The sequence below is a fragment of the Podarcis bocagei genome (genome assembly GCF_964188305.1).
Source record: "Podarcis bocagei genome assembly, chromosome: Z".
Classification (NCBI taxonomy): Eukaryota; Metazoa; Chordata; class Lepidosauria; order Squamata; family Lacertidae; genus Podarcis; species Podarcis bocagei.
This window is the reverse complement of record NC_138140.1, coordinates 12,347,219-12,371,229: the sequence shown is the minus strand read 5'-3', so window position 1 is coordinate 12,371,229 and position 24,011 is coordinate 12,347,219. Positions and strand designations below refer to the sequence as shown.

The window sequence follows — 24,011 nt, the reverse complement described above, 5'->3', positions numbered from 1 at the left end:
CCAGAAGGAAGCAGGATGCTTAGCAGGTATAGAAAGTTTGCTGTCTCCTCCCCTCTCCCCATGATTCTAGCAGGTAGAAAGGTCAGTTGGGGCTTCAAGGCAGCTGTGAGGAATGTGGGGGGGGGGAGCAATAGGGGTGAAGGATAGCCTGGGGTTAACTGTGGCTTTGAAGACTGCCAACCCTTTCTGCATTCCAGACAGTGGGCAGAGCTTGTGGCTGTTCCATAAGCATGTTTCATGAAAGACCAAGAAGGCAAAGATTTCTTGGCTTCACCAGTCACTTTCTGCTTTCCTGGAATTTAGCTCCAGGAAAATTGGTTGGGTTGCATGAAATAAAAAAGTGAAGTAATAAATTGAAAAATTCTGTGCACAATTTTTGATGGGAGTGGATGGGTGGGGGACTAGCTCTGGCTTGGGTATTCATTTGGATGTGGAATGCAGGTTAAACATAACGTATGATCCACTGCTCCTTTCATTGCTTCCAATTAAACCTTGCTTGTTAGTTTAACCTCTAGGTAATCCCATCAAACAACGGATGTCAAGGCAACACTGCCCACAGTGGCTTTGGATGAGTGGCCATTAATTTTAATTGCCTTGATATTAAAGATTAAGAAGTAGTGGGACTAGCAGGGTGGAAACGATCCGACAAATCCACTCGCTGAGCCTTCCCCAGGCTGCAGGGATATTAAAATTTTACTGTGAGAATTAAACAAGCCTTTATTAGTGATGGCTGTTGTTTGATTGGTCCAGAGGTATGCATAAACACCAGATTCTTATATATCCGCGGACAATATGGTTGACGTATAGAGATTCTGCAATTATGAAACTGTTAATAAAGCCATAATTGGATTGTCCACAGTAATTATTTGCTGGCTTTCATTAATGTATTATTGCTTCCTGACTGACAAGGTAATATTAAGTGCAATATATACAATACAGCCGTGTGTCGTCCTGGGAATGCAGCATGTAAAAAGATGCACCTTCACTTATTGCATTTAAAGCTTGGGGGCCTTTCATTAATTTATGTTAAAGCAAATGCCAGCATTATGGAACCGAGAAAGAATTCTCTTTTTTCCCCCCACAGTGAAAATGCCTAATCCTAGCTGTAGAGTTGAGCAGTGTTTTTAACAACCAACTCTGACCAGTTAAAAGGTTAGCATTACAAAGCCCAACATTATTTGAGCAGGGTGGGGTACAAGGACAGATTGCTAACCTTTCCTCCCTTCAAAGTATAATGTACCATAAGCAGCACATGTTGTGTCCTTCCTTTCCATTGAAGCATAGGCGCCGACTCCATGGGGCCTGAGGGGGCCCGAGCCCCCTCAAAAATTCATTTGGGGGGGCTCCACCCCCCCAATAATCTTGGGCGCCCCTCCAGCAGAGCGCCACCGCGGCCCCTCCCCCAGCCCAAAATGCACAGGGTCGGGCTGCATGCCTCCTGCCCTCCCTCCCGAGCAAAAGCTCCACCCAATTTCCTTCGGAGCTGATTAATAGGCGCAGCACGCTCTCCCCTATTCGCTCACGAGGAGGCGGTGCCACTTTATCTGCATATTCATGAGCTTATTAATTATTCATGAGCTTTCGCGGGCTCCCCCAATATTTTTTATAAGTCGGCGCCCCTGCATTGAAGGCTATAAAATGTCCAGGTAATGATTGCCTCTACCAAAAGATGCGGGAGCTCTAGACAAATATGTTAATTGTTTGGTTTTACCAAGCTCCACCCCGCAACAGACTCTGGAAATCTGCCTTATATTGGAGCAGGCTTCTTGCCGTTCTATTCTGAAGGACAATGGTTTCCCATGATTTCTGGCAGAGAAAGGATCTTCCCTATCCTTTTCGCTGGGGATGCCAGGAATTGAACCTGGGACCCCTTGCCAGCAAAGAATGTGCTCTTCCTACTGAGTGGTGGAGCCTTCCCCATTGGGAAGCTAAAAGGGAGGGGAAGGTAACAGACTGTGTTTAGGAAATCTCAACTAGCAGAGTTCCCCACCCTGCCCCAGAATATTCATTGCTACAGTGGTGCCTCGCAAGACGAAAAGAATCCGTTCTGTGATTCTCTTCGTCTAGCGGTTTTTTCGTCTTGCGAAGCAAGCCCATTAGCGGATTAGCGCTCTGAGCAGCTTTTAGTGGCTTATCGGCTTATCGGATCAGCTGATAAGCGGCTTAGCGGCTTAGAAAAAGGGGGGGAAGGGAAAAAACCCCCGCAGGAACTCGCAAGACATTTTCGTCTTGTGAAGCAAGCCCATAGGAGATTCGTCTTGCGAAGCACCTCCAAAACGGAAAACTCTTTCGTCTAGCGAGTTTTCCGTCTTGCGAGGCATTCATCTTGCGGGGCACCACTGTATAGGGCAACCATAAATGCCCCCATACTATCAGCAATCCGCATCCTCACTTCAGACCTATTTGCACAGCTAGCAACCAGCACCTACCTTACTTACAAGGCCCAGAAGAAAGAGGCCAAGAATGAATATGGGAATACCAAGGGGAGAAACAAGTATCCTCTTAGCTGCAGCCTGTGTTGATAACAGTCTTGGACATTTATGAGTAAATTATTGTTACATTATTCATCAGGCTGTGCTAGCTGGAGCTAATGGGAGATGTAGTCCAAAATATTTGGAGGGTACCATTAGTGAAGACTGTATTGTTACAATCTCTAAATTTCAGCTGTTGTAGATCTGCTTGATACATATTTTGTTTCTGTTATATTGATGCCCTGGTGTGGACATAAGAGAATGCAGCCTTGTCTGCCAGTGAGAGAGGGAGTTTTTCATAGTTATTTACTACAGTTATTAATTATGAACATTCCCCTAATGGCCAAGATCAGAAAATAGTTTCTGCATGCCATTTTCCCAGCGGCTTTGTTTCAGCTGCTCCGGCCATGACCTTTGGGCGGGTTAATAGGTAGAGCCTTAGAAGCTGGCTTGGCAACAACAAAGCCATCTTCAAAGGGAGATAACAAAGCAACATTTCATACATTATTGATTTATTTGAGCCCCCCTCATTGTTGCAATGGACTGAGCTCACTTCTGTTTGCCAACCTGCCAAGGTTGTTCCAGCCCAAATAACAAATAACAATTGCATGTTTCTCCTTAAAATTCCCTCTTCATTTCCCTCTGTTCTGCTTTTATATTTCTCTCTCTCTCCCCCTCCCCTCCCCTCTAACACCACCTAATAATGGTTTCTTTTTGACAGTGGTTTTGCTTTGAATGCTTTGAAAGGCAACTTTTATCATGGAACTGTTCACTATGTTTGGCAACAAAATAAAGGCAGCCAGTGCTTCTTATACTCCTGATAGGAGCTTGCTGGCTCCATAAGAGGATAACAATTTATGGAATTGTGGAAGGGAGTCATCTTCTTGTTACCCCACCCTCACACCCCACCACAGAAAGCTAGAGTGATGAGTATATGGCCTGGCCTCAAGTTTGACCAGTGGTGAAGGAAACACTTTCTGTAGATTAACATTTGGGCTTCTGAACACGATTGGCAGACAAGAACTGCGTACTCTGGATACTCTGAGGCAGTCCTCAAATTACCGTGGGGAGGTGGGTCCACTGTCTTTATAAGGCTACAAGGACCATGGCTAAAATTGAGGGAGCCATAGGTGGGGATTGTGGGTTTTGTCAAGCTCAAATCCTTCCTTTTAATAATTCCAGCAATGCTTGAAGGCTTGATAATGATTCTTGGAGGGTTCTGGTTTGGTGACAGACCCCCATGGTGACTTTTCGAGGTAGGAAATGTAGCAGCTTTACAACTTGATAAATGAAAGCTATCACTGAATGCTGAACAGAAAGGCGGTCTTCCACGTTTTTCAACTCCAGCACTAAAATGGAATTAAAAAAACACTACAAAGTTAAGTACTAAGTGTGCCTGTACTTTAACATGCCTTCAGTTTAAATTTGCTTCCACCTTAAGTTTTAGTTGATCTGAATTACGGATTTTAAAAGTGTATTTGACCCTTCAGCCCTAATTTATTGCATTCTGGATTTAAGTGGTCACTTTTATTAGAGTGAAGACTGAGGGTTTTGTTTTGGAAGCGCGGGAACTGATGTCTTGAAGCGTCCCATTTGTTGCCACAAAACATCCTGGGAGATTTGGCTCCTCCCCCTCCAGTCTCTCTTTGATTTAAAAATGTACTCTCCTTTCTGTGGCAGGTATCCAACTGGTTTGGCAACAAGAGAATCAGGTACAAGAAGAACATAGGGAAATTTCAGGAAGAAGCCAACCTTTATGCAGCAAAAACAGCAGTGACAGCTGCGCATGCTGTGGCGGCAGCTGTCCAAAACAACCAGACAAATTCACCTACCACACCAAATTCTGGTATGTACCAGCCTCTTCTTCATGGCATGGCCTGGTTCACATGTTAAAAGCAAAGCTGGAAGTGGGAGGTGGGTATTTCTCTCAGAGGAGCAGAAATTCTCTTTCATAGCTTATTGACTTCTTGGGGTGAGACTTTTTTCTCTTAAGGTGCACCCTGCATTGCCTTAGCAATGGGAGTTCATTTAAATGAAAAGTTGGGTGAACTATCAGTTTCTTGACGTATTCCAGAACAGCAGACACACAGCTAAAGATCTGGCAGGCTAGTTTAAATTATTATATTTTGGAAACTCAGGCCTTGTTTTGTAAAATTATGTAGCCAGTGAATTCACACTGAGCTGTTAGAATTCTTGTAAGCCTTCCATTGTTCCTTTGAAAAACCAGCATGGTTACAAAGACCCAAGGCAAGTACATACTTTAAAAGGGACCTGCTGAAGCACACCCTTTCCTTAAAGATTTGATGTGGAAAATTGGCCTTGCATATGAGTCTTATTTCAAACACAGTGGGTTGGGGTAAGTGTTTGGAACACTTTTTCTTTCCTGTAGATGCTTCCTCGGTTTTATTTCAGGAAAATAATGGTTGGGCTATCTCATTTCACAGTGTTCTGTGAATAACAAATAACAGAATAGCAAATAAACAATTCATGGTCAATGTTTTCCACCCACATTGTGTTTCTGAGGCCCCCAAATTTGGTCTGTCATTGGTAGCCAACAGAAATGGGGGGTAGCATTACCTGAACTTACACTGTACCTCTGAAACAGTACAAAGTGAGGAATAATCTTCTGGTCCTTTTGACACCTTTAATCATGGTGAAGTCAGTGGGGGATTGTACCTGTCCAAGCACTTAACTTCCAAAGGCACAGCCAAACAGGATGGAGGGGATTGCCCACACAGTTGTTTGGGCTTCCTAGGCCCTCTTGAGTCTCAGTAGCCCAAGTATCTGTGGGACATTCTCTGCCTCCCACCCTTCAGGTTTAAGGAGAAAGACTAGGAGCAATCACACTTAGTGAGTAGTATTGTGGTGCCTTACTCTTCCATGACTGTTCTTTCTGAGTATCTTGTCTGCTGTTTTTGAGGTTTCTCAGCAATGTGTAGCCATGGGAAGGCTGGTCTCCTTAGTCCAAGGATGCAATCGCACTTTGCAAACGCCAAGAAGCAAGAGTTACACCCTAGAACCCCTTTCAATACTGAGAGGTTCCATTGTAGACAATTTAATATATACCAATACAGTTTTTCCCTGGGAGTAGCAAGCTTGAAAACTGCTCTCCTTGATAGTGTTAGGTCTAATCCAGACTTCCTCTTGTGCCATGCTTTCCAGGCACAGGTCTGTGCTTTCCAGGTCCATCTACAAACAGTTTTTATTGTAGTTCCACTGCTTTCCCGGGTAAAACCTCCTGTTTACCACTGAATCAGTACGAACGGCAGTCCATGGAAAACCCAATTAACATTTGTTCTGTTGCAGTGGTAAGCAGTGGGTTTTCCCAGGCAAAGTGATGGGACAAAAAAAAATTGCTCAGAGACAGGCATAGAAACCGTGGACCTGGGCCTGGAAAGCGAGTTGCCTGGATAGTCTGGATGAGTCCTAAGAGTAGTACGAAACAAGTGTGAGCAAATATTAGGTTGTCTGTTGTTGCGATTTCCTTTCGGGAGGATTTCCTGGCAATGTGGTGCTGTTGCATATACAGTGGTGCCTCGTAAGACGAAATTAATTCGTTCCGCAAGTTTTTTCTTCTTGCGAGTTTTTCGTCTTGCAAAGCACGGTTTCCCATAGGAATGCATTGAAAATCAATCAATGCGTTCCTATGGAAACCGCCTTCAGACCAGGTCCAGGGACAGTCTGTCCCCCGACCTCTTCTGAAGGCTGGGGGGGGGGGGAGACAAGGGCTTTTCTTCCCACCGCCAGCCTTCTGAAGGCTGTTCTGAAGGCTGGCGGTGGGAAGAAAAGCCCTTCTCCCCACCTCTCGCCCCGCACCTCCGGGGACAGGATTTTAAGATCGCCCGGGACAGCGGAGAAGTCTCCACTGTCCCGGGAAGCCAGGCGGGGGGGGGGAGCAAAGACTTTTGCCCCCCGCCGGCCTTCAGAAGAGGTCCAGGACCTCTTCTGAAGGCCGGCGGTGGGCGAAAGTCTTTGCTCCCGACCACCAGCATTTTAAAAGAGGTCCCCGGAGATTTCCCTATGGGCTTTCTTCTTGCGAAGCAAGCCCATAGGGAAATTCGTCTTGCGGAACTACTCAAAAACGGAAAACTCTTTCGTCTTGCGGGTTTTTCGTTTTGCGAGGCGTTCGTCTTGCGAGGCACCACTGTAGTACTAACAAGAAAACAGTAGTCCAAAGAGACATCTCTTCTTCCTTTTGCACCAAAGCAAATGCTGCTCTGTTTTGATGCAGTGTAACCACAAAGAAGCCTCCTTAAAACTAGAAATAGCAAAGCTAAGTGACAAACTATATAAGAGGTGGCTTCTTCTCATGAGAACAAATCAACTTAATTAGCAATTAGCAGCCATTTCCATCCTAAGGAGGCATTAAACCCCCATGCTCAGTATAAGACTTTTCTTGGGTATTTAGTGATGGCACCTAAAGGGAGCCACTGCCTGGGGGTTGGGGAGGGGCAGTGCATGTAGCTTCTAAGAACTTCTGCAGAAAACAGCTCTTTTGCATACAGAGCAAAATTGCACTATAAGACCTTAAGTCTATTTCTCCACTGCCCTGGGAAATTGGCTCCCACTAACATTTCTTTGCTTTTGGGAGCCTGAATTATAAAACAGCCAAATTAGTATTTATTAGGGCTGCTGCCTGCTAAAATCAATGTTAATCAGTTAACCTTATGAGTTTTTGTTGATCAACTATCAAATGAATTTGCATGTATTAGTATCCAGGTAAACACAATCACTTTTAGATGGTACCATAGCAGGAATCCTCTTAGAAGAGCCGTTCCCTTCTGTGTGTGAGAGAAAAGAGAGTGCTTTTAAGATGCTGCTTTTAAAGTCATTCTTGCCATTTTCCAGTTTTTATAGCCATTTATATTTTTAAATTGTTTTAAAACTCCTCCCTGACTCATAGGGGTCACTGATTCAGTGTAATCAGCTAAACATTGCTTCCCTAGTATTAGCAGTTGTTATAATGAGAAACGTTACATGTAAACACATAGCAGCATGAAGAACCCAATTGCCAAAGCCCATCCTGAAATGAAGGTCCTACGGCCAAATCACATATGCAGGGATGTTGCTTGATTTATCTGCCTTTACTTACTATCACTTGAGGATTCATAGGCAGTGTTGTGCTGACGGTGCTGCCAAAGTTCCGTCTGTAGTAGTAACATACTGGATGGCCCATTCTCACACGGGAAAGCCTTGCTTAGTCCATGGAAGTCTGTGCCTTAAGCTCAAGTGATAAGCCTCCATGCATGAACCAGATCTTAGAACACTTCTGGAAGATGTTGAGATAAGTTTGGTTTCAGAAAGCCCCTGGGAGAAGGACCTTCAGAGCTGTGTGGCAACCATAATGCAGTACTTTCCCCTAAAAAAGTACCCATGTGGAAATGTCACACAGTGAGTGTTACTAAGGACTAGCTTGCTCCATTGATGTTTGACCATACCCACTTGTGTTTGGCAGATCACATGAGTAGTCCAGTTGAACAAACAATAAACTTGGGAAGGGAAATCACTATGTGCTGCAGAAGCAACTAGTGAGAAAGATGGAAATCCTTATTTACAGGTGTACATAGCACTGCTTACACAAGGAAGTTTCTTCACATGAACCATTAAAAATGCAGGAAAACTGTCTTGGGCACTCTTGCAGTTGTATCCAGCTAGGTTTCGCTTAGGAAACCTGTTGAGATTTGTACAGTGGTACCTCCAGTTGCAGATGGGATCCATTCCATAGGTCCGGTCAGATCCCGAGGTTTCCGCAACCTGAGGACCGCTTCTCCGCATGTATGCATGGTGAAACCCGGTAAAATACTTAAGGTACGACTGTATACCTTAAGTTAGTCATGATGACCATTATTTTCCAGAGAGAGACAATCCTTGACCAATCAGAGACAACCATTGGAGACAACTCCCGACGAATCAGATTTTCACAGAATATCTCCACCCATTGTTTCCCTTGGTACTTCAGTACATAATGAATTAAATTCTCTATCTCATTCAGATTATGAGCAATTGGGAAACTAAAGCATGTTTATATCTGATATATAATATGGTAGAAGGCAGAGCCTGTAGGTGTAGCTCAAGAAAGGTACTATTATTTTAAGTAAAGAATGTAAAATCTTCAAGATATCCGAGTGCATCAGTGTTTCTTTTTAAAGGACCATCAAGAACTTTAGATTTTAACAGCTCTATGACTTTCATAAATCTTGCCTCATTTGGTGTTGTTTTTTTTTAATCTAAAGGGTCCAAAAATACTTGGGGTATATTATATGCTGCTTCATGAAATTCATTTGAGTCATTTGTGTTGATCTCTCTTAGTCTGTGGCCCTCTGATTTTATGGGGTGTCATTCTCTGCAAAGGATTTCCTTCTCCTCTCCTCTCCTCTCCTCTCCTCTCCTCTCCTCTCCTCTCCTCTCCTCTCCTCTCTCATCCTCCTTATTCCCCTTGTCTTTTTGGAGGTCTTTTGGGGTAGACATATGATGTTTGCCACTCTCTTTTATTCAGCTACTTAACTCTTTCCTTTCCAGGTTCTTCAGGTTCTTTTAACCTCCCTAATTCTGGGGACATGTTCATGAACATGCAGAGTCTGAATGGGGATTCTTACCAGGGGTCCCAAGTCGGAGCCAATGTGCAATCACAGGTAGGAGAAAAACGCCCCTCCCCCCCGATTAAGGCCTCTTTAGCAGGGTATGGTTTGGGCTTTATTTTAAAAAAGGATAAAAAGAAAAGGCAAACAAACAAAAACAATCCAACAACAATTTTCACCTTTTAATTGGGCCTTCCTATTTATTACAAAAATTAATCAATTTTGGCTCCTCACAGCACTGAATCTTGCCAATGAAAAGAGCTGGCTTCCTCCCTCTCCCCAATTTGAAACTTTTCAAGCTTTGTGAATGCAGTTCGGCTCTGGCTTGAGCTCATGGCGTTGGGTTGGGTGTGTTGTTTGGCTATCAACATTAAAGCTTTTATTTATTGTGACTTCTTCTTTTTTTGCTTTGTTTATGGAATCTCCCTTTGTTACATATTTTAATTTCAAAGACTGATGTAGCTGAGCTGTGTGTGTGTGTTCAAATGCATTGTGTTCTCAGTTCTCATTCAAACAAGATTAACCTGTTCATCTAGGACCTCCAGGTCTGTGTATTTTCTGCAATGGCGCATGACCAAAAGTCTGGCACTGTAAAAAAATTGGCTATGAGATCCCTTGATATAATCTCAGGTCTTTGTTAGTTTAAGGAATACTGTTTCAGTGCTCTGAATAGTGTCTGATCCTCTCACTTGGCTAGCAGAAGTAGAAATGTGTGCCATTTGAGTATATGCACATAAGCTTCAAAGACATAATTTATCTAGATTGCAGGACACCATTTGGATTTTTTTCCCTTTTCATTTTTGGTGCAGTAGTGTCTAAACAAGGGGTGTTAGACAGGGTCAAATGTCCCCACGCAGTAGGCACCTAGGGGCAACATACGTTTTCCACATAGAAATGGCCAGTTGGGGCCTCCCCAGAGGGGAGGTAGTCTTTGGTGTCTAAAATGAATAACCTTGTTCATTTTGCAGTTCTCTTCCCCAAATCCCTTCGTTGGCACTACTATTGCCTGTAAATCACCAGTTCCCCCTCTCTTGCTGGGCCTTAGCAACCCCCAGCTGTTCTCATGAAAAACCTTGTCATGTGCCAAAGCAACTTCCTCCTGCCATCTCACCCAACTGAACATTCTGTCTGCCCCCCTAGTTCTGTAAACCACCCTGAAGCAGTAAATACGGGCAAGTTGCAAATTCCCTGCTCCAGTACCCTGCACTTTACCCTCTTATACTGTCCATAATTCTCAGAACTGTGCTGCCAGTTTAAAGAAATCAGCAGTAGAGAGAGTAATGCCAAGACATGCAGTAGCAGCTCACCCTGAGCCAAGCCCTTTGCCCTATGAAGGGCATCAATTTTAGTCTTGAGGATGACTCTGCAACTTGATTTGGATATGGCAGGGACACAGGGCTTGCACTGTGGATCCCAAAGGAAATCTATGGTACACTACATATCCTCCTGAGTAAAGTTGTGCCTCCTTATGTGTGTTTTTTTAGCATGTGCGTTCAGTTATCATACAAATATGTGCCACTTGCCCTAGATTGATAGGCTTGTCTTTCTGTGAAACTCTCTCTCACACATCACCATCAACCCCCACCCCGTTCTTTTCCATATTTAGAAATAATTTTGAATTTTAAGTGTTAGTGTGCTGGTAGATTTATTTATTTTTTTGAATGATGAGATTATTCTTGTTTGCTCATCTGCCCTTGCAGGTGGATACACTGCGTCATGTTATCAATCAGACGGGAGGATACAGTGATGGCTTGGGAGGAAATTCGCTGTACAGTCCACATAATTTAAATGTAAGTACCATTGGCAACTGTTGTTTTGAGAGCAGCATGCATGGTGTTGGGCAAATGGAGTCACTGATACATGTACTATTGCAGCATTTGTTAATGCTATTTTCCTATGCTGTGGACTTGAGCTTCATAGTGTGGGGCACACAAGGGCTCTCTGGGAGAGGAAGCTCCTTGTCCCAATGAGATGAAAAGTTCTTTCCAAGCCTCCTCTTGGTGATGCAAACAAGAATGCTACCCTGTGTAAGATGAAGATAGGTAACAGAAAATTGATTGCATTCAACTATGTTTTATTAAGAGTAGACTCATTGAAACAAATGAACATTCATTGGGTTTATTACTTTCAAAAGGCTTACTTTGTTGGAAGCGCTATTTCTAGGGAAAGCAGCAGTGCCCAGCATCCATGAGCAGCTGCTGAGATCCAAACACCTGGCACTGCTCACCTTGGGTGCTGTTTGAATTTTCTACCTTCTATCTGTGGGAAAATTAAAATGGCAGATGGTTTTCCAGCTGTAGCTGCTGCCCCCAGGTAAGCCCAGAGCTGGTTGGGCAAACAACTGCCCAAGGCCACCAGCATGGATGGAGAAGTCACTCCAGGGCACTTTGCTAGGACCTCCCCCCACCCCACCCCCAACCTGGCTCTAGCTCTCATAACTTCCTCTTTTCTTTTGTCATGCTCTTCTCTGTGGTCATACATTTTATTTACAGGTTTGAAGCATTAGAGAAACCTACAGAACATGTATCCCATGTACCAAGAGCTTCACTGGTTGCCAGTCTGTATCTGGGACACAATTCAAAGTGCTGACTCTCACCTACAAACCTATGCTACTTGCATTTTCTGGAAGACAGTGTTCCCCCATTAAAGGTTTTAAGATCTTCAAGGGGCCATTTGTTATGTACAACCAACACCTGAACTTATAAGGCTGGGATACCTCAAGCGTTCATGCATGAGACTGTTAATCCCAGGGTTTGAGTACCATGCTGGGCACAAGATTCCTGCACTGCAGGGGGCTGGACTAGACGATCCTTGTGGTGCCTTCCAACTTTACAATTCTCTGGATCTCTGTGTCTGTTCCTAACAGCCGTGGTAGAAAGGCAGTATATATAATAAAATAACTTATAAGCTATGGAGCTCCTTGCCAAGAGAGGCCCATCTAGGCACCCTTCTGATGACCTTCTGCTTGTTGTTCTTCTTCAAACACACCGCAGGCTTCATTAGCTGACTCAGCCACTGCAAACATGCATTTGCTTCTACATATGTTTTCATGTACATGTTTTCGTTTTTACTTTTTATATTACTGTTTTTAGTCACCTTGAGTGCCATTTTGATAGAAAGCCAGGATACAAAGGTAACAAATAAATTAAACCTAGAGGGATGAATGTGTGTGCAGAGTAGTGTTTAGCTAAGAAGATGTAAAAAATCAGCAGATGGAAATTTCAGTATGAATTTGGTAAGAGACGGTAAAAGGTATAGGCCTTTAGCCCATAGCCCGTAGCCTGTAGCCATAGCGTTAAATATGTTTGTGGTGTTGCAAGTGAAAAAAATTCAAGGGCACCCTGGCCTTCATATATCACAACTAACAAACTCACAAAGTGCTGCTGCTGCCAGATGAGACTTTTCCCTCTAAGGTGGTCTCATGCACTGTATGTACCCTACCTCACCTCACCCAAATCAATAAGTAGGGAGTGGTCCATACCCCTAACAACTTTCTTATGGACTGACAATGTCTCTTCTGAGGGGTGGGGGTGTTAAAAGTCACTCTGTTAGAAGCTTAAGTATTGGGGAAGGGCCGTCACCCAGTGGCAGAACAACTCCAGGGAGGGCTAAGGAAGTTTTTCTGACTGAAAACCTGGAAAGCTGCTTGACAGACCAATGGACAACTCTGTGTAAGGCAGCTTCCTGTGTTCTTATATTTCCTTTGTTTTCCAGGAGAGTGCCCATTCCTGAAGTGTGTGAGGCTGTCATGTGATCTGTCCCTTCCACCTTTGTGGAGTCTATGGCAAAGATGTCAAAATGTGAATCAGGCACACAAGTAGAGATCCCGTGTGGTTGGTGTGCATCTGAGTTCCTTCCCTGCTTTCTTATACCTGTAGAACAGCAGGCAAAATAAGATAATGAAATGGGAAACTAGGACAAGTTAGTGGGTTTGGCTTAATACACTCTGGGAAAAATTCCCATAGATCAACTTCTCTCACCCAAGGGGGTCAGCCTGCCCTTCACTTCAAATGGATGATAATGAATCCATTGTAGCATTTCCTAGAAGGCTATAATTTTCTTCATAAAAGTTATTTGTCCTTGTTATTCATTAACAGAAAGGATGTGACTGTGGTTCAAGCTAAATCTAGGACTTATGGGTGGCACCATTGAGTCATGGTTATTAATTATTTATGTAGCAATTTTAATCTTGTATGATATAAAAAGTGCTGTTCAGTCAAGTCCATATTATACCATGTTTCAGTTAAAAAACCAAGGGCTGCTTACTAAAGATAGTTTCCGTTCCATTTAATCTCTTTATCTCTCTCTTTTTTCTTTTTTTCTTCTTATTTCTCATGGAGTAAAAGGGTGGACTTCCTCACCTTTTCAGGGCATGATTTTGGATGAGGTGGGGGTTCTAATCCCCTTCCTGGACTGTGAGTACAGAACATGCAGTCTTTAACTTCGTTCAGTCTTTAACTTCGTTGACACCAAGGTGGAAAACCTGGGTCTGGGCTATACCTCTTTGGGTCACAGGTAGGGGCTTGCATGGTTGATGTTCCTCTGTACATTCTCTGCACATAAAAAACTAGAAATCAGGGTGAAGTGCTATAGCCTAGCTTTCTCACTGACATTCTAATTTTCTATGTAAAGCAAATACTTGAGGGATATAAATGAGCATTCTGTCATGTAAGCCCTTCCCACTAGTCTGAATTGGTGCAGCCCATTAAAGTGTAAGTTGATAATCTCAGCAGTAGCACTTCTTGTGGACTATTGCAGGATGCAAGACTGTGACCTTCCGTAAGTTGAGGAAGAATGAATTATTTGTCCAAGTCCATGGCAAGAGTGGAGTTCTAAAGCCATGTACAAGTCCAAAACCATGTGCTCTGGGGATGCGGACAGGGTCTTATTCACTCCACAGTTTGGCGCAAACTTTCAAGCAATACTGGGAGTAGGGCATAGCTTTGTGGTTTAGTCCACAGCTCTATGAACCCTTCAAAGCACTGTTACAATCTGTAACTTGAGGCTCTACTAACAAGGTGGTCTATGAGTTCCTTTATATTTTTTCTTAACTGCAGCACCTCCACTGGGCTGGGTAAAAATGCCTTTTTAAATACGGTAGGGAGCAGCCACACATCACTTCTTTTTTCAAGTTACATTTTCTACAGATCAGTTTCATTTGTTGCGAGACATTTGTTGTTACATTAGGAGCCACACATCACTTCTGATGTAATTGCACATACAAAGAAACATTGCATGGGGGTGGGCGAGGCTGCCCCATGTACCGCTGGGGCAGATCATCTTTTCTACTACATAAGGTCCCTTTGAGTGTGCCATTGTGCATACAGTGACACAGGTAGCACCCCTTGCAGCCAGTGATGTGCAGTCAGTGGACTACTAGGGGGACTAGGCTAGTCCCCTAAATATTCCCCTGGTGCCTCTTTCCCAAAGTCCGGGAAGCACAATGCTCCAATGAGTCCAGGAGCCCTCCGGCCACCTTCCCAAACTCAGCTTTGGGAATGAGACAAGACAAGAGAGTTTAACATCCTGTCAGAGCCCTTCTGCCTGGCTTGGGGAGGGAGGCACAATGCTCACATAATCAACGTCATGACATCTCCCCAATCACCCTCGCAAGCTGGTGCCTCTGGCCCTAACTGTTCGCCTATAGAAAATTATACTGCATGCCACTGCCTGCAGCACTTACTTGGTGTGGTGGAGGTGTTGTGCTTCAAAGCTGCTCTTAGCTTGACCCTTTTAACTAAGGGAAAAAGCAAAACAAACAAAAGACAGCCTACAAATCACTTAGTATGTAGAACCTGCCTATATAATGTCTTAAAATTTATTTAATCAGTTATTATTATTATTATTATTATTATTATTATTATTATTATTATTATCATCGTCATTATTGATTACATTTATATACACTTCATCCAAAGATCACAGGTGGTTTGCAACATAAAATTTGCATTTCTGCATACAAAGTTTTAAAGATTTTATGGAATTATCCTAAAAAGTCTGCATGGGAATCAACAGAATGGACTCTATGTCCCCATGCAGAGGCAGGATTGGATGGACTTGGTCAGATGCATTCAGCCCTACCAAGTTCATGGAGGTAGAATTCTAAAGCCAAGATTATTATATCCTTTGAGTCTTGAGAGGCAGATTGAAGTTCCCTTTTACCCTTACCTTTAGTGGTATGGATGCCACTGCTGTGGATTTGGTCCCACATCACCCTGAGTATGTGCAATGGCTTCTTGCCTACATTTCATCCTAACTCTCATGTTTGCTCACCATACAAGTGATCTCTGGCCTTCTGGGAGACCCTTCACTTGCATGACAAGTAAATTACATCAAAAACCAAGCACATGGTCAGAAGCCTTTAAGCATACATGCAGTGGTATGGGAGCAATTGTATAGAACTCACAAAGGAGATCTTGGTCACATTCCCAGGGCAACCTGGAGAATGAACACAACAAGGGAACACACCACCGTAGGAAGAAGGAGCGTCTGCTCTACGGCTTTTGGTGGCTACTGGTGTTCATCCTACCTGGAGGGTCTGTGTGGACATTTTGCAGTGCTTTAGATTACTTTTCTTTTAATTTGCACTTTCACGTTAATCTTTTCCATATGTGTGTGTGTGTGTGTGTTTTATTACTGCAATTGCTTTGGGACACCCCTGGATGTGTGAAGCGCTATATAAATATGACTCACCATCCTTTGGGTGGTTTTGTGAATTATTCAAGCATTATCTGTGAATAAAAAGCATCCTTTGGCAATCATATGGTAAACAAGCACATTCTCACATCTTCAGCACCAGTGCACAGCTGTGAATACACACCTTGGTGCTGCGTGAGAATGGTTGATGAGGCAAGAACAGAACCTGCAAACAATAAGCCAGGCTATGAAGGGATGGAAGTGATGTCTATAAAATACTATATAGCCTGAGAGAGATTCAGAGGCCTTTTCTCTCCCCACTCTCCTCCCCCCCCCCCAGTCTTCCACTTGCCACAAGAGTAAATATTAATGATTTAAAATGTGATTGAAGACATTCAAATGGGGGGGGGGGAGAGAAGTCCCATTAAATACTCAAATCTTTTTCCATTTGAAATGTCAAATCTTTCTTTTTGGGGGTTTATAAATAACTCATAATAACCCACAACAAACCATATAAAAAGCCTTTTAGTCACATTTCTCCCTTTTTCATTTAAGTGTTTTGAAATGCTTCAGAGAATTTGCGATATCCTTATCAACATGATAAAATATGAAACCCTGATTGCCTGCAGCATTTTACAGACATGAATTCCATCTTCACTGATGAGGTCTGATAAGGCACTGTTGTATTATACAGTGCATAATCTCAAACCACCAGAGTAAGGATTAATTTATTTGGGGTGGGGTGGGGAGAGAGAGGGAGAGGATAAATGCTAGCTGACAACCTCTCCCCCAGCTGCCAAGGCGAGTAAAAATATTGTACATTTGTTGTTTATAAATTTGGATAAAGAGGGAATGATGTTTACTTCAGATGGAATATCTTTAGACTCGTATCTGCATGAGAGTTTTCTCTCTTCTCTTAAGTAGATTTACATACGTTGGGAGGGCAGATAAAAACGAAAATTTAAGCACACCAAAAGAGAGCAGGAAGAGTAAGCAGAGGGTGCCTTTTACCTTCGCAAGCTTGTGATCTGTGGGTGTTGCTGCTCTTTTCTCCATGTTCTGCACAGTAAGGTACTACTGACAGAGTGGAGCAATGGTTCTTCTGCCACTTGCTTTGGTGGAAGGCCATATTGCCAACAACGTACCCATGCTCTAACCTTTCCTGTTTGGTGGGGAGGTGTATTGGGCATAGGAAGAGATCCCTGCAAAGGCTATCATGTGCCGGGAGCGCTCGGAGTCAGCCTGCCTTGCTCCAGCAAGCGCCAGTAAGGCCTGCGCCCGTCACTTCCACTCAGCGTCCCCCCAACTCACGAGGCCTGCGCCTCCCTCTTCTTGACTGACATAAAAATATGTAGCGACAAGCTGTCTGCCACAGCAGAAATCTGATCAGACATTGATTTCAGCAATTGCCTCGATGGGCCGAGACAGAAGGCGAATTTGTTTCTGAGCACTGTTATTGCTGATGCAGGTCTAATGCGTTGGGGGGCCAGCAGCAGCCCAAGACAGGAAGCAGCATCCGAAAGGGAGAGCGGGGAGGAATTCTGTTTGTGGGTAATTGGAAAATAGATCAGAATAGGGTGCTTGCTTCTGCTTCTCCTCCCGCCCTCCTGGCTTTTGCTCAAAGATTATTGCAGTTGGAGGGAAGCTCGGGACTTGTCTCAACTGGCCTTGTAAATGGCTCTGACATGTGCCCAGAAGGAAGACTTTTAAAAATGAAATTAAGATCCAACTGTGTTAGAGTTTCCCCCCTTCTCTCTTCTCTCCCCCCCCCTTTTTTTAGATAGTTACATTGCTAGAAGAGCCTTGGGTCACTGGCTAAGCCCAGGGCCTTGTTGAATTGGACACTGTGCACACACCCATAGCTCAACATCTGGAATAGGCAGGGAGCCAGAACCTGGGCCGGGGGGGGGGGTTAGCGGGGCGGGGGGGAACGACAAGCCTAGAGCAGGGAAGGGGAAGAATTTTCTTAAAGAGAATGTGCCTAAACACCTTCTGAATTCCGCAGGCTAGAGTTACAAACACAAAAGACTCAATTCTGCCTCCTAGTTTGTCTGAAGCAGTTGTGGCTGTGGGGGTGAAGAAGAGATAGGAATCTTTAGATTCAGAAACAAATTCCTTTTTTCAGAAAACAACAATAACCATTTGTAAGATTCAAAATCTTCTCTAATTCTGATTTGGCCCCTCCTTTTAAAAGAAATTGAACAAAAGCTTTTACTGTAAGAACTTGTTTGTCAGCCTTTGCTTAGCACAGTGTGGCTGTAATTGTAGGAGGCTTGGTTGCCCAGCCTGGAGCCAGACCAGGGACGATTTGGCTCACAGCTATCAGACAGGTCCTTAACCCAATGGGACACCTTGTTAATAATAAACACAATCCCTTTGTGTTCCAGTGAGCAGTGGTCTATATTGTCACTTCCATAGTAGACCATATTCCTTACAGTGCTGTGTTTCTCAGTATGCATTCCGCAGTGCCAACTCAGGCCTGTTCTCACCTAAGGAACACTTCTGCTTGTTGCTCCCACCAGCATGGCAAAGTGATATTTTTCTCCACTGTCCATGGGTGGAGAAAACACCCAATGAGCAGCCCTAGTAGCAAGCATGCCCCACTGGAAAATCTGAAATGTTGGGGAAGGTGTGGATCTGGCAAGAGACCTGATGTTGAGAAGTGGAAATCCAGAATGTCTAGTGCATACATGGAAGTATCTGAGGTCAAGTGTTGAGCTCTCTTGGCCTCGTTTTTCCCTGGGAATGGGGAACAGGTGGTTGGTGCATAGCAAGGGGGAGCCCTTGGATGGTGAGTTCATAAAACTTCATAGTGTTTTACAGGATAAAACAATAAAAAACAGCAACTAATTGACAAATCAAATCCCCTCCCAAAACCCATATAAAAAACTCTCAATAAACCATGAGCATAGGATCATGTGAACAGAAGAAGGGCTTTGCTAGAAGCAAGGCTAGCCCACCCGTGAGGGCAAGGTGAGGTGACTGCCTCAGATGGCAGGATCCACAGGGGCAGCAGATCCGGCCTCCAAGGAATACAACACCTGCTGCTGCTGCTGCTGCTGCGGTGCAGCTGCCTCTTGTTGAATAGGAGGCGTTGTTGGTCTCCTCTCACTCTTGTTCCCTATGTAGGTCTTCACTTACCCCTTGTTCCCTGGTGATTTGCCTCAAATGCCATAACATCTTGGGCTGGCCCAGTCCATCCTTCCATTCTCACAAGCAGGACATGAGCACAAAGCAGTCTCCCGCCATTGTTCCCTAGCCAGCTGGTAATCAGAGGCTTTCTGCCTCTAGTCTTGAAGGTATTGTATGGCCATCATGTCTAGTAGCCATTGATAGCTATATATGTGATTGATTTGTCCAGTCCCCCTTTAAAGTCACCTAGGTTGTGGCCTTCACCACATCTTCAAAGGGCAAATTCCAGAGTTCAGCTGGAATAACTGCTTTCTTTTGTCTGTCCTGAATCTCCTGCCAATCAGAACTACACAATAGAACCATGAATTTCTTTGTTGGCTTTATGATACTGGCAGTGTTATTTTCTATCACTTTTCTAAAACTGTCTAACATAAAAGTCATATTTTCCACACCCATTGCACACTGGGTCAACGTATGAACTGCGCTGTCCACCATAATCCCAAAATACTTTTCTTGGTCAGTCACTGTCAGAAGGTTTTTTGGGGGGGCATCACTTTTTCATAATTGTTTGCATCACTTTACACTTAAACAATTAAAGCACATTTCATCATTCATCATCATTTGGGTATGTTCTTTTGGACGACCTCGTTTTGTTTTTGACACCTTGAATAACATGTCATTTGCAGACTTGACCACCTCATTGCACACCCCCTAACTCCAGATTGTTACTGAACTACTCTAGTTAAAAAGCACTACTTATTACCTGAGAACTCTGAAAGGACAGATGAAGGAGTTTGTATAACCTTCTGTCAAGAGAGGATTCCAAAACATTGGAGGAGCTGCTGCAAAGAAAGCCTTGCTCTTCATAGAAGCCAACCTGCCCTCTACATTGGAACATGGAATAAGGTCTACTCAGAATTGTTCAAATGCTAGGGGGAGGGTCATACAGCAGGAGATATATCATAATGTATAATAATTTGTTACTAATACCCTGCCCATCTGACTGGGTTGCCCCACACACTCAGAGCAGATACAGTGGTACCTCTGGTTATGAACTTAATTCGTTCCAGAGGTCCATTCTTAACCTGAAACTGTTCTTAACCTAAGGTACCACTTTAGCTAATGGGGCCTCCTGCTGCCGCCGCACGATTTCTCTTCTCATCCTGAGGTAAAGTTCTTAACCCAAGGTACTACTTCCAGGTTTGCAGAGTCTGCAACCCGAAGTGTTTGTAACCCGAGGTACCACTGTAATTTCATTGCCTGAGATTATCAGAACCAAAGCTGTATAGATAAAAACAGAACTTCAAACTGGACCTGAAACTGGCAACCTGTGTAGCTGTTCTAAAACCAGTAATATACAAGGGAATCTGTCCAGCACTGTTGACTATGGCATCCTGCCATTGTTGAAGCATCCAGATGAGTTCAGAGGCTGCCCCACATGGAACACAGGGCTTGCCGGTGGCAGTGCTAATATGCCTGATGGTGTCTTTTCAATTACATGTTTTCTCCCCCTCTGCAGGCAAATGGAGGCTGGCAGGACGCAACCACTCCATCTTCTGTGACCTCCCCAACAGAAGGCCCGGGCAGTGTGCACTCTGATACCTCTAACTAATCTCCTCACAACACTTTTCGTTCACCCTGAGCTGAGATGCCTTCCTGTAGGTGCATTCAGAATCCCAGAAGGAAAAGAAGACCTAGCAAGGAAATGTTATTGCTTTTTGTAGCCAACCACTGTTGGCTTTACTGTTAAACCTTGTCATTTCCAGAGAACGTGATAAATGTGTTGTGTGTGGGTTTTTTTTTTAAGGTATCTTAAATCATTTGTATATGTACCTAAAATATCACAAAGATGCGCACATTCACACCATGAAAATAAAAACAACAACAGCAACCACCAAGCACTTTATCCAACTAGGCCAAGATTTAGCATTGTTTGTAACCCTGTAACTATTTTGCAAAAATAATTTATTATCAACTTTCTCCCCTCCCCCCCCCCAAAGGATGGCCTACCAGTTGCTAGCCTCTTGGCCTTAAGGGTAATAAGTAAGAACTGTTCTTAAGATTAACCTCAAGCAGCAGAAACAGGCTGTGGGTAACCTCACCCAAACCTAACTTCCAGTGAGAGCTGGAGTGGAAATTCAGATGCTGATTGTGTCCAATCTTTCTTTTTCTTCATATCTCTTCTAGAGTGGAGATATGTTTTGCTCAGTCACCCTTATTTCAAAGGCAGTTGTGTAATTAGGGTTTTATTTTGTTTGCTTCTGAAGCTTCCATCATCATTTCTTAGCTTTTTTTTGGATCCACCGTTAGCAAAGTAGCTTAGAATGCTGATTCTTTTTAACCCTTCTTTAACGTCCACTATGGTGCAAAGCCTCTCCATATGTTGGTCATCAGCAGGCACAGATGATCCACAGGAGATGGAGATGCTCGCTGCTCAATTTTTTTGCAAAAAGCAAAGCCACTGGGTTGTACAGTATGAGCCGGGTGCTGAGCGCATCTGCCCCGGGTTTTGCCACTGTTCCTCAGTGGCAGCAAAGAGGCCAAACGGGCACCATTCTCCTGAGTGTTGTATATAGTGTAGCAAAAGAGTATTTATACATTTCACCAATCAAAACACAGCTTTATTACCTCATGCGAACTCATACGAACCAATAGAAACATGTTCTTTAGCTTAGAGTGCTCACTACTACCTCTAAACAATACTCACGCTGTAGTTCGTCTCCTTTTTTAAAATGATTTTTCCTATATCAATTCCCCCCTTGCATCTTGTAATTAACTCTTTGTTTCCCTTCATTAAATGTAATGTACATTGTAATCTTTTAAATAATAATAACAACAACATTTTTTAAAATCCAGGTTGCGTTGGCAACTTTCAAAAACAATTAAAAATAGAGAGAAAAAGCTTTGAAGTGGAAACATTGGGTCTTTACATTTGACACAGAACAGTAAAACTGTTTGTAAATACAGAGAAACATTTTGAATGTTCTTCATCTTGTTACTATACTAATTCACGCAAAAGAAAAAGAGAAAAAAAACAAATAATGGATTGTAAAGCAGACAGGTTTCAGTATTCAGTACTGTATATTTCACCCTGTAATATTGGGGGTGGGGGGTGGGTTGGGTGCTCCTTCTTTTCTTTTTCTTTTTCTTCTCTCTTTTGTATGGTATGCGATTCTGAAACTGATCGACTCAATGAAAAAAATAATAATTTGTGGCAGTGATTCTAATGTATTAAACCGTTTCGTGTTACTTTCTAACTGGATTACACCCTGAATTGAAGAGTCTTCCTTGTGGTAGTTCTATGTAGTTTCGAACCATGAATAAACTTTTTGCTTTCATGACTGAAAATGTGGACGTCATTTTCTTCCTGATTTGGCCGGCGGAAGATGGAGTTGGCAATGTTAGGGGCTGGCATAGAAGAAGTGAGGCAGGAGCCCAAACAGTTCCTGAAGACAGGCAGGTGGAGAGCCCTTTAATTTTTTCTGGACTCCTAACTCCTGTCACCGCTGACCATTAGCCATGCTGGCAGGGGCTGATGGGAGTTGGCGTTCAGCAACACCTGTTTAAAAGGAAAAGATGTGTGTATCCTTTCATTTTTCTCAAGGCAATAGAAACTGAGCTGTGTACAACAAATCACTGTTTCTTAATGTTACAGAGACATTGCTCTTAGGACAGGGGTTCCCAGGCTGTGGTCTGCAGACCATCAGCTGTCCATGAGTTTCATTCAGGTGGTTCATGCCATGGCAACATTAAATCATTATAATGATTTTTAAATTTGTTTTGTTGCTTTTATTTCTAACCTTGTGTTTCAGTGTGAATTATGTGGAATGCAAATTGTAATACAATAAAACACAATATAAGCAAACAAAAGAAGCAACAAAATACAATTAAAATGATACAGTACCTAGCACAGTGTGTTACAATTTCTACAACAGGCACAGAAAGCACTGAGTGGTCCACCGAGGTCTTCAGCAATTTTCAACTGGCTCATGGGGAAAAGAAGTTTGGGAAACATTGTCCTAGGGCAGAGCTTTCCAAGTTGTGTGTCGTGACACATTAGTGTGTCAGTTGCAGTGTGTAGGTGTGTCGCGTGAACGCTCCCTACATTCCTCCCGGGGCTGGAAAGAGATTAGTTTAACCTCCGATTTTCAAGTAAAACTGAATTACTCTGTTGCAAAAAGTGTGTCACCAACATGAAAAGTTTGTAAAGTTCTGTCCTAGGGTGTAATAATGTGAATGTTTCAATGTCACATTCACATGTATTTCACCGCTGCACCCCACCCCCTTGATTCCATACTACAGTGGTACCTCGAGTTACAAATGCTTCACGTTACAAACTCCACTATTCTAGAAGAGTTACCTCAAGTTAAGAACTTTGCCCCAGGATGAGAACGGAAATCGTGTGCCGGCAGCACTGCGGCAGCAAGAGGCCCCATTAGCAAAAGCGTGCCTCTAGTTAAGAACAGTTTCAGGTTAAGAACGGACCTCTGGAACAAATTAAGTTTGTAACTAGAGGTACCACTGTACATTCAAGGCCGTTGCTATGGGAATTCCCACATTTTGCCACTACTGGAGCAACTCCCATACCTTTTCTTTAATGTAAAAATGGACCACAAGTTTTGCCATTCATAAAGGTAAAGGACCGGTGACAATTAAGTCCAGTCACAGAAAACTCTGGGGTTGCAGCGCTCATCTCGCTTTACAAGCCAAGGGAGCCAGCATTTGTCCGCTTCCACAGACAGTTTTTCCGGGTCATGTGGCCAGCATGACTAAGCCGCTTCTCACCAAACCGGAGCAGCGCATGGAAACACCGTTTACCTTCCCACCGGAGCAGTACCAATTTATCTACTTGCACTGGCATGCTTTCCAACTGCTGGGTTGGCAGGAGCAGGGACCGAGCAACAGGAGCTCACCCCGTCGCGGGGATTCGAACCGCCGACCTTCCGATCGCCAAGCCCTAGGCTCTGTGGTTTAGACTACAGCGCCACCCGCATTCCATTTTGCCATTCATACTCTGCCATGAAGGCAGAATGTAGTTTAGGAATAAGAGGAGGCAAATCATGCAGAATTGATTTATTTTTAAGTACTTACAGTCTCTCTTGCTTTTTCAAGTTATCTAACCTCTGATGTGGTTGACAAAATTTTGAGCAGAATTGTGAGGTTTGTCACTATTGATATGTATCCAATACTAGTC

The 24,011-nt window shown here is 43.5% G+C and overlaps 1 protein-coding gene across 10 annotated transcripts in view; it reads left to right on the top strand.

Moving 5' to 3' along the window:
- Positions 1-22,165, top strand: part of PBX3 (PBX homeobox 3) — a 244,244-nt gene extending 222,079 nt beyond the window's left edge. For 9 of the 10 annotated variants that reach the window (XM_081180322.1, XM_081180326.1, XM_081180325.1 and 6 more), the window contains 4 exons: positions 4,152-4,317; positions 8,991-9,103; positions 10,750-10,839; positions 20,337-22,165. In XM_081180322.1, the coding sequence (XP_081036448.1) occupies positions 4,152-4,317; positions 8,991-9,103; positions 10,750-10,839; positions 20,337-20,429 (462 nt within the window). In that variant the 3' untranslated portion in view covers positions 20,430-22,165. The remainder of the gene's footprint in view (positions 1-4,151; positions 4,318-8,990; positions 9,104-10,749; positions 10,840-20,336) is intronic. The other variant, XM_081180328.1, reaches the window with a different exon arrangement.
- Positions 22,166-24,011: the final 1,846 nt, after the last annotated feature.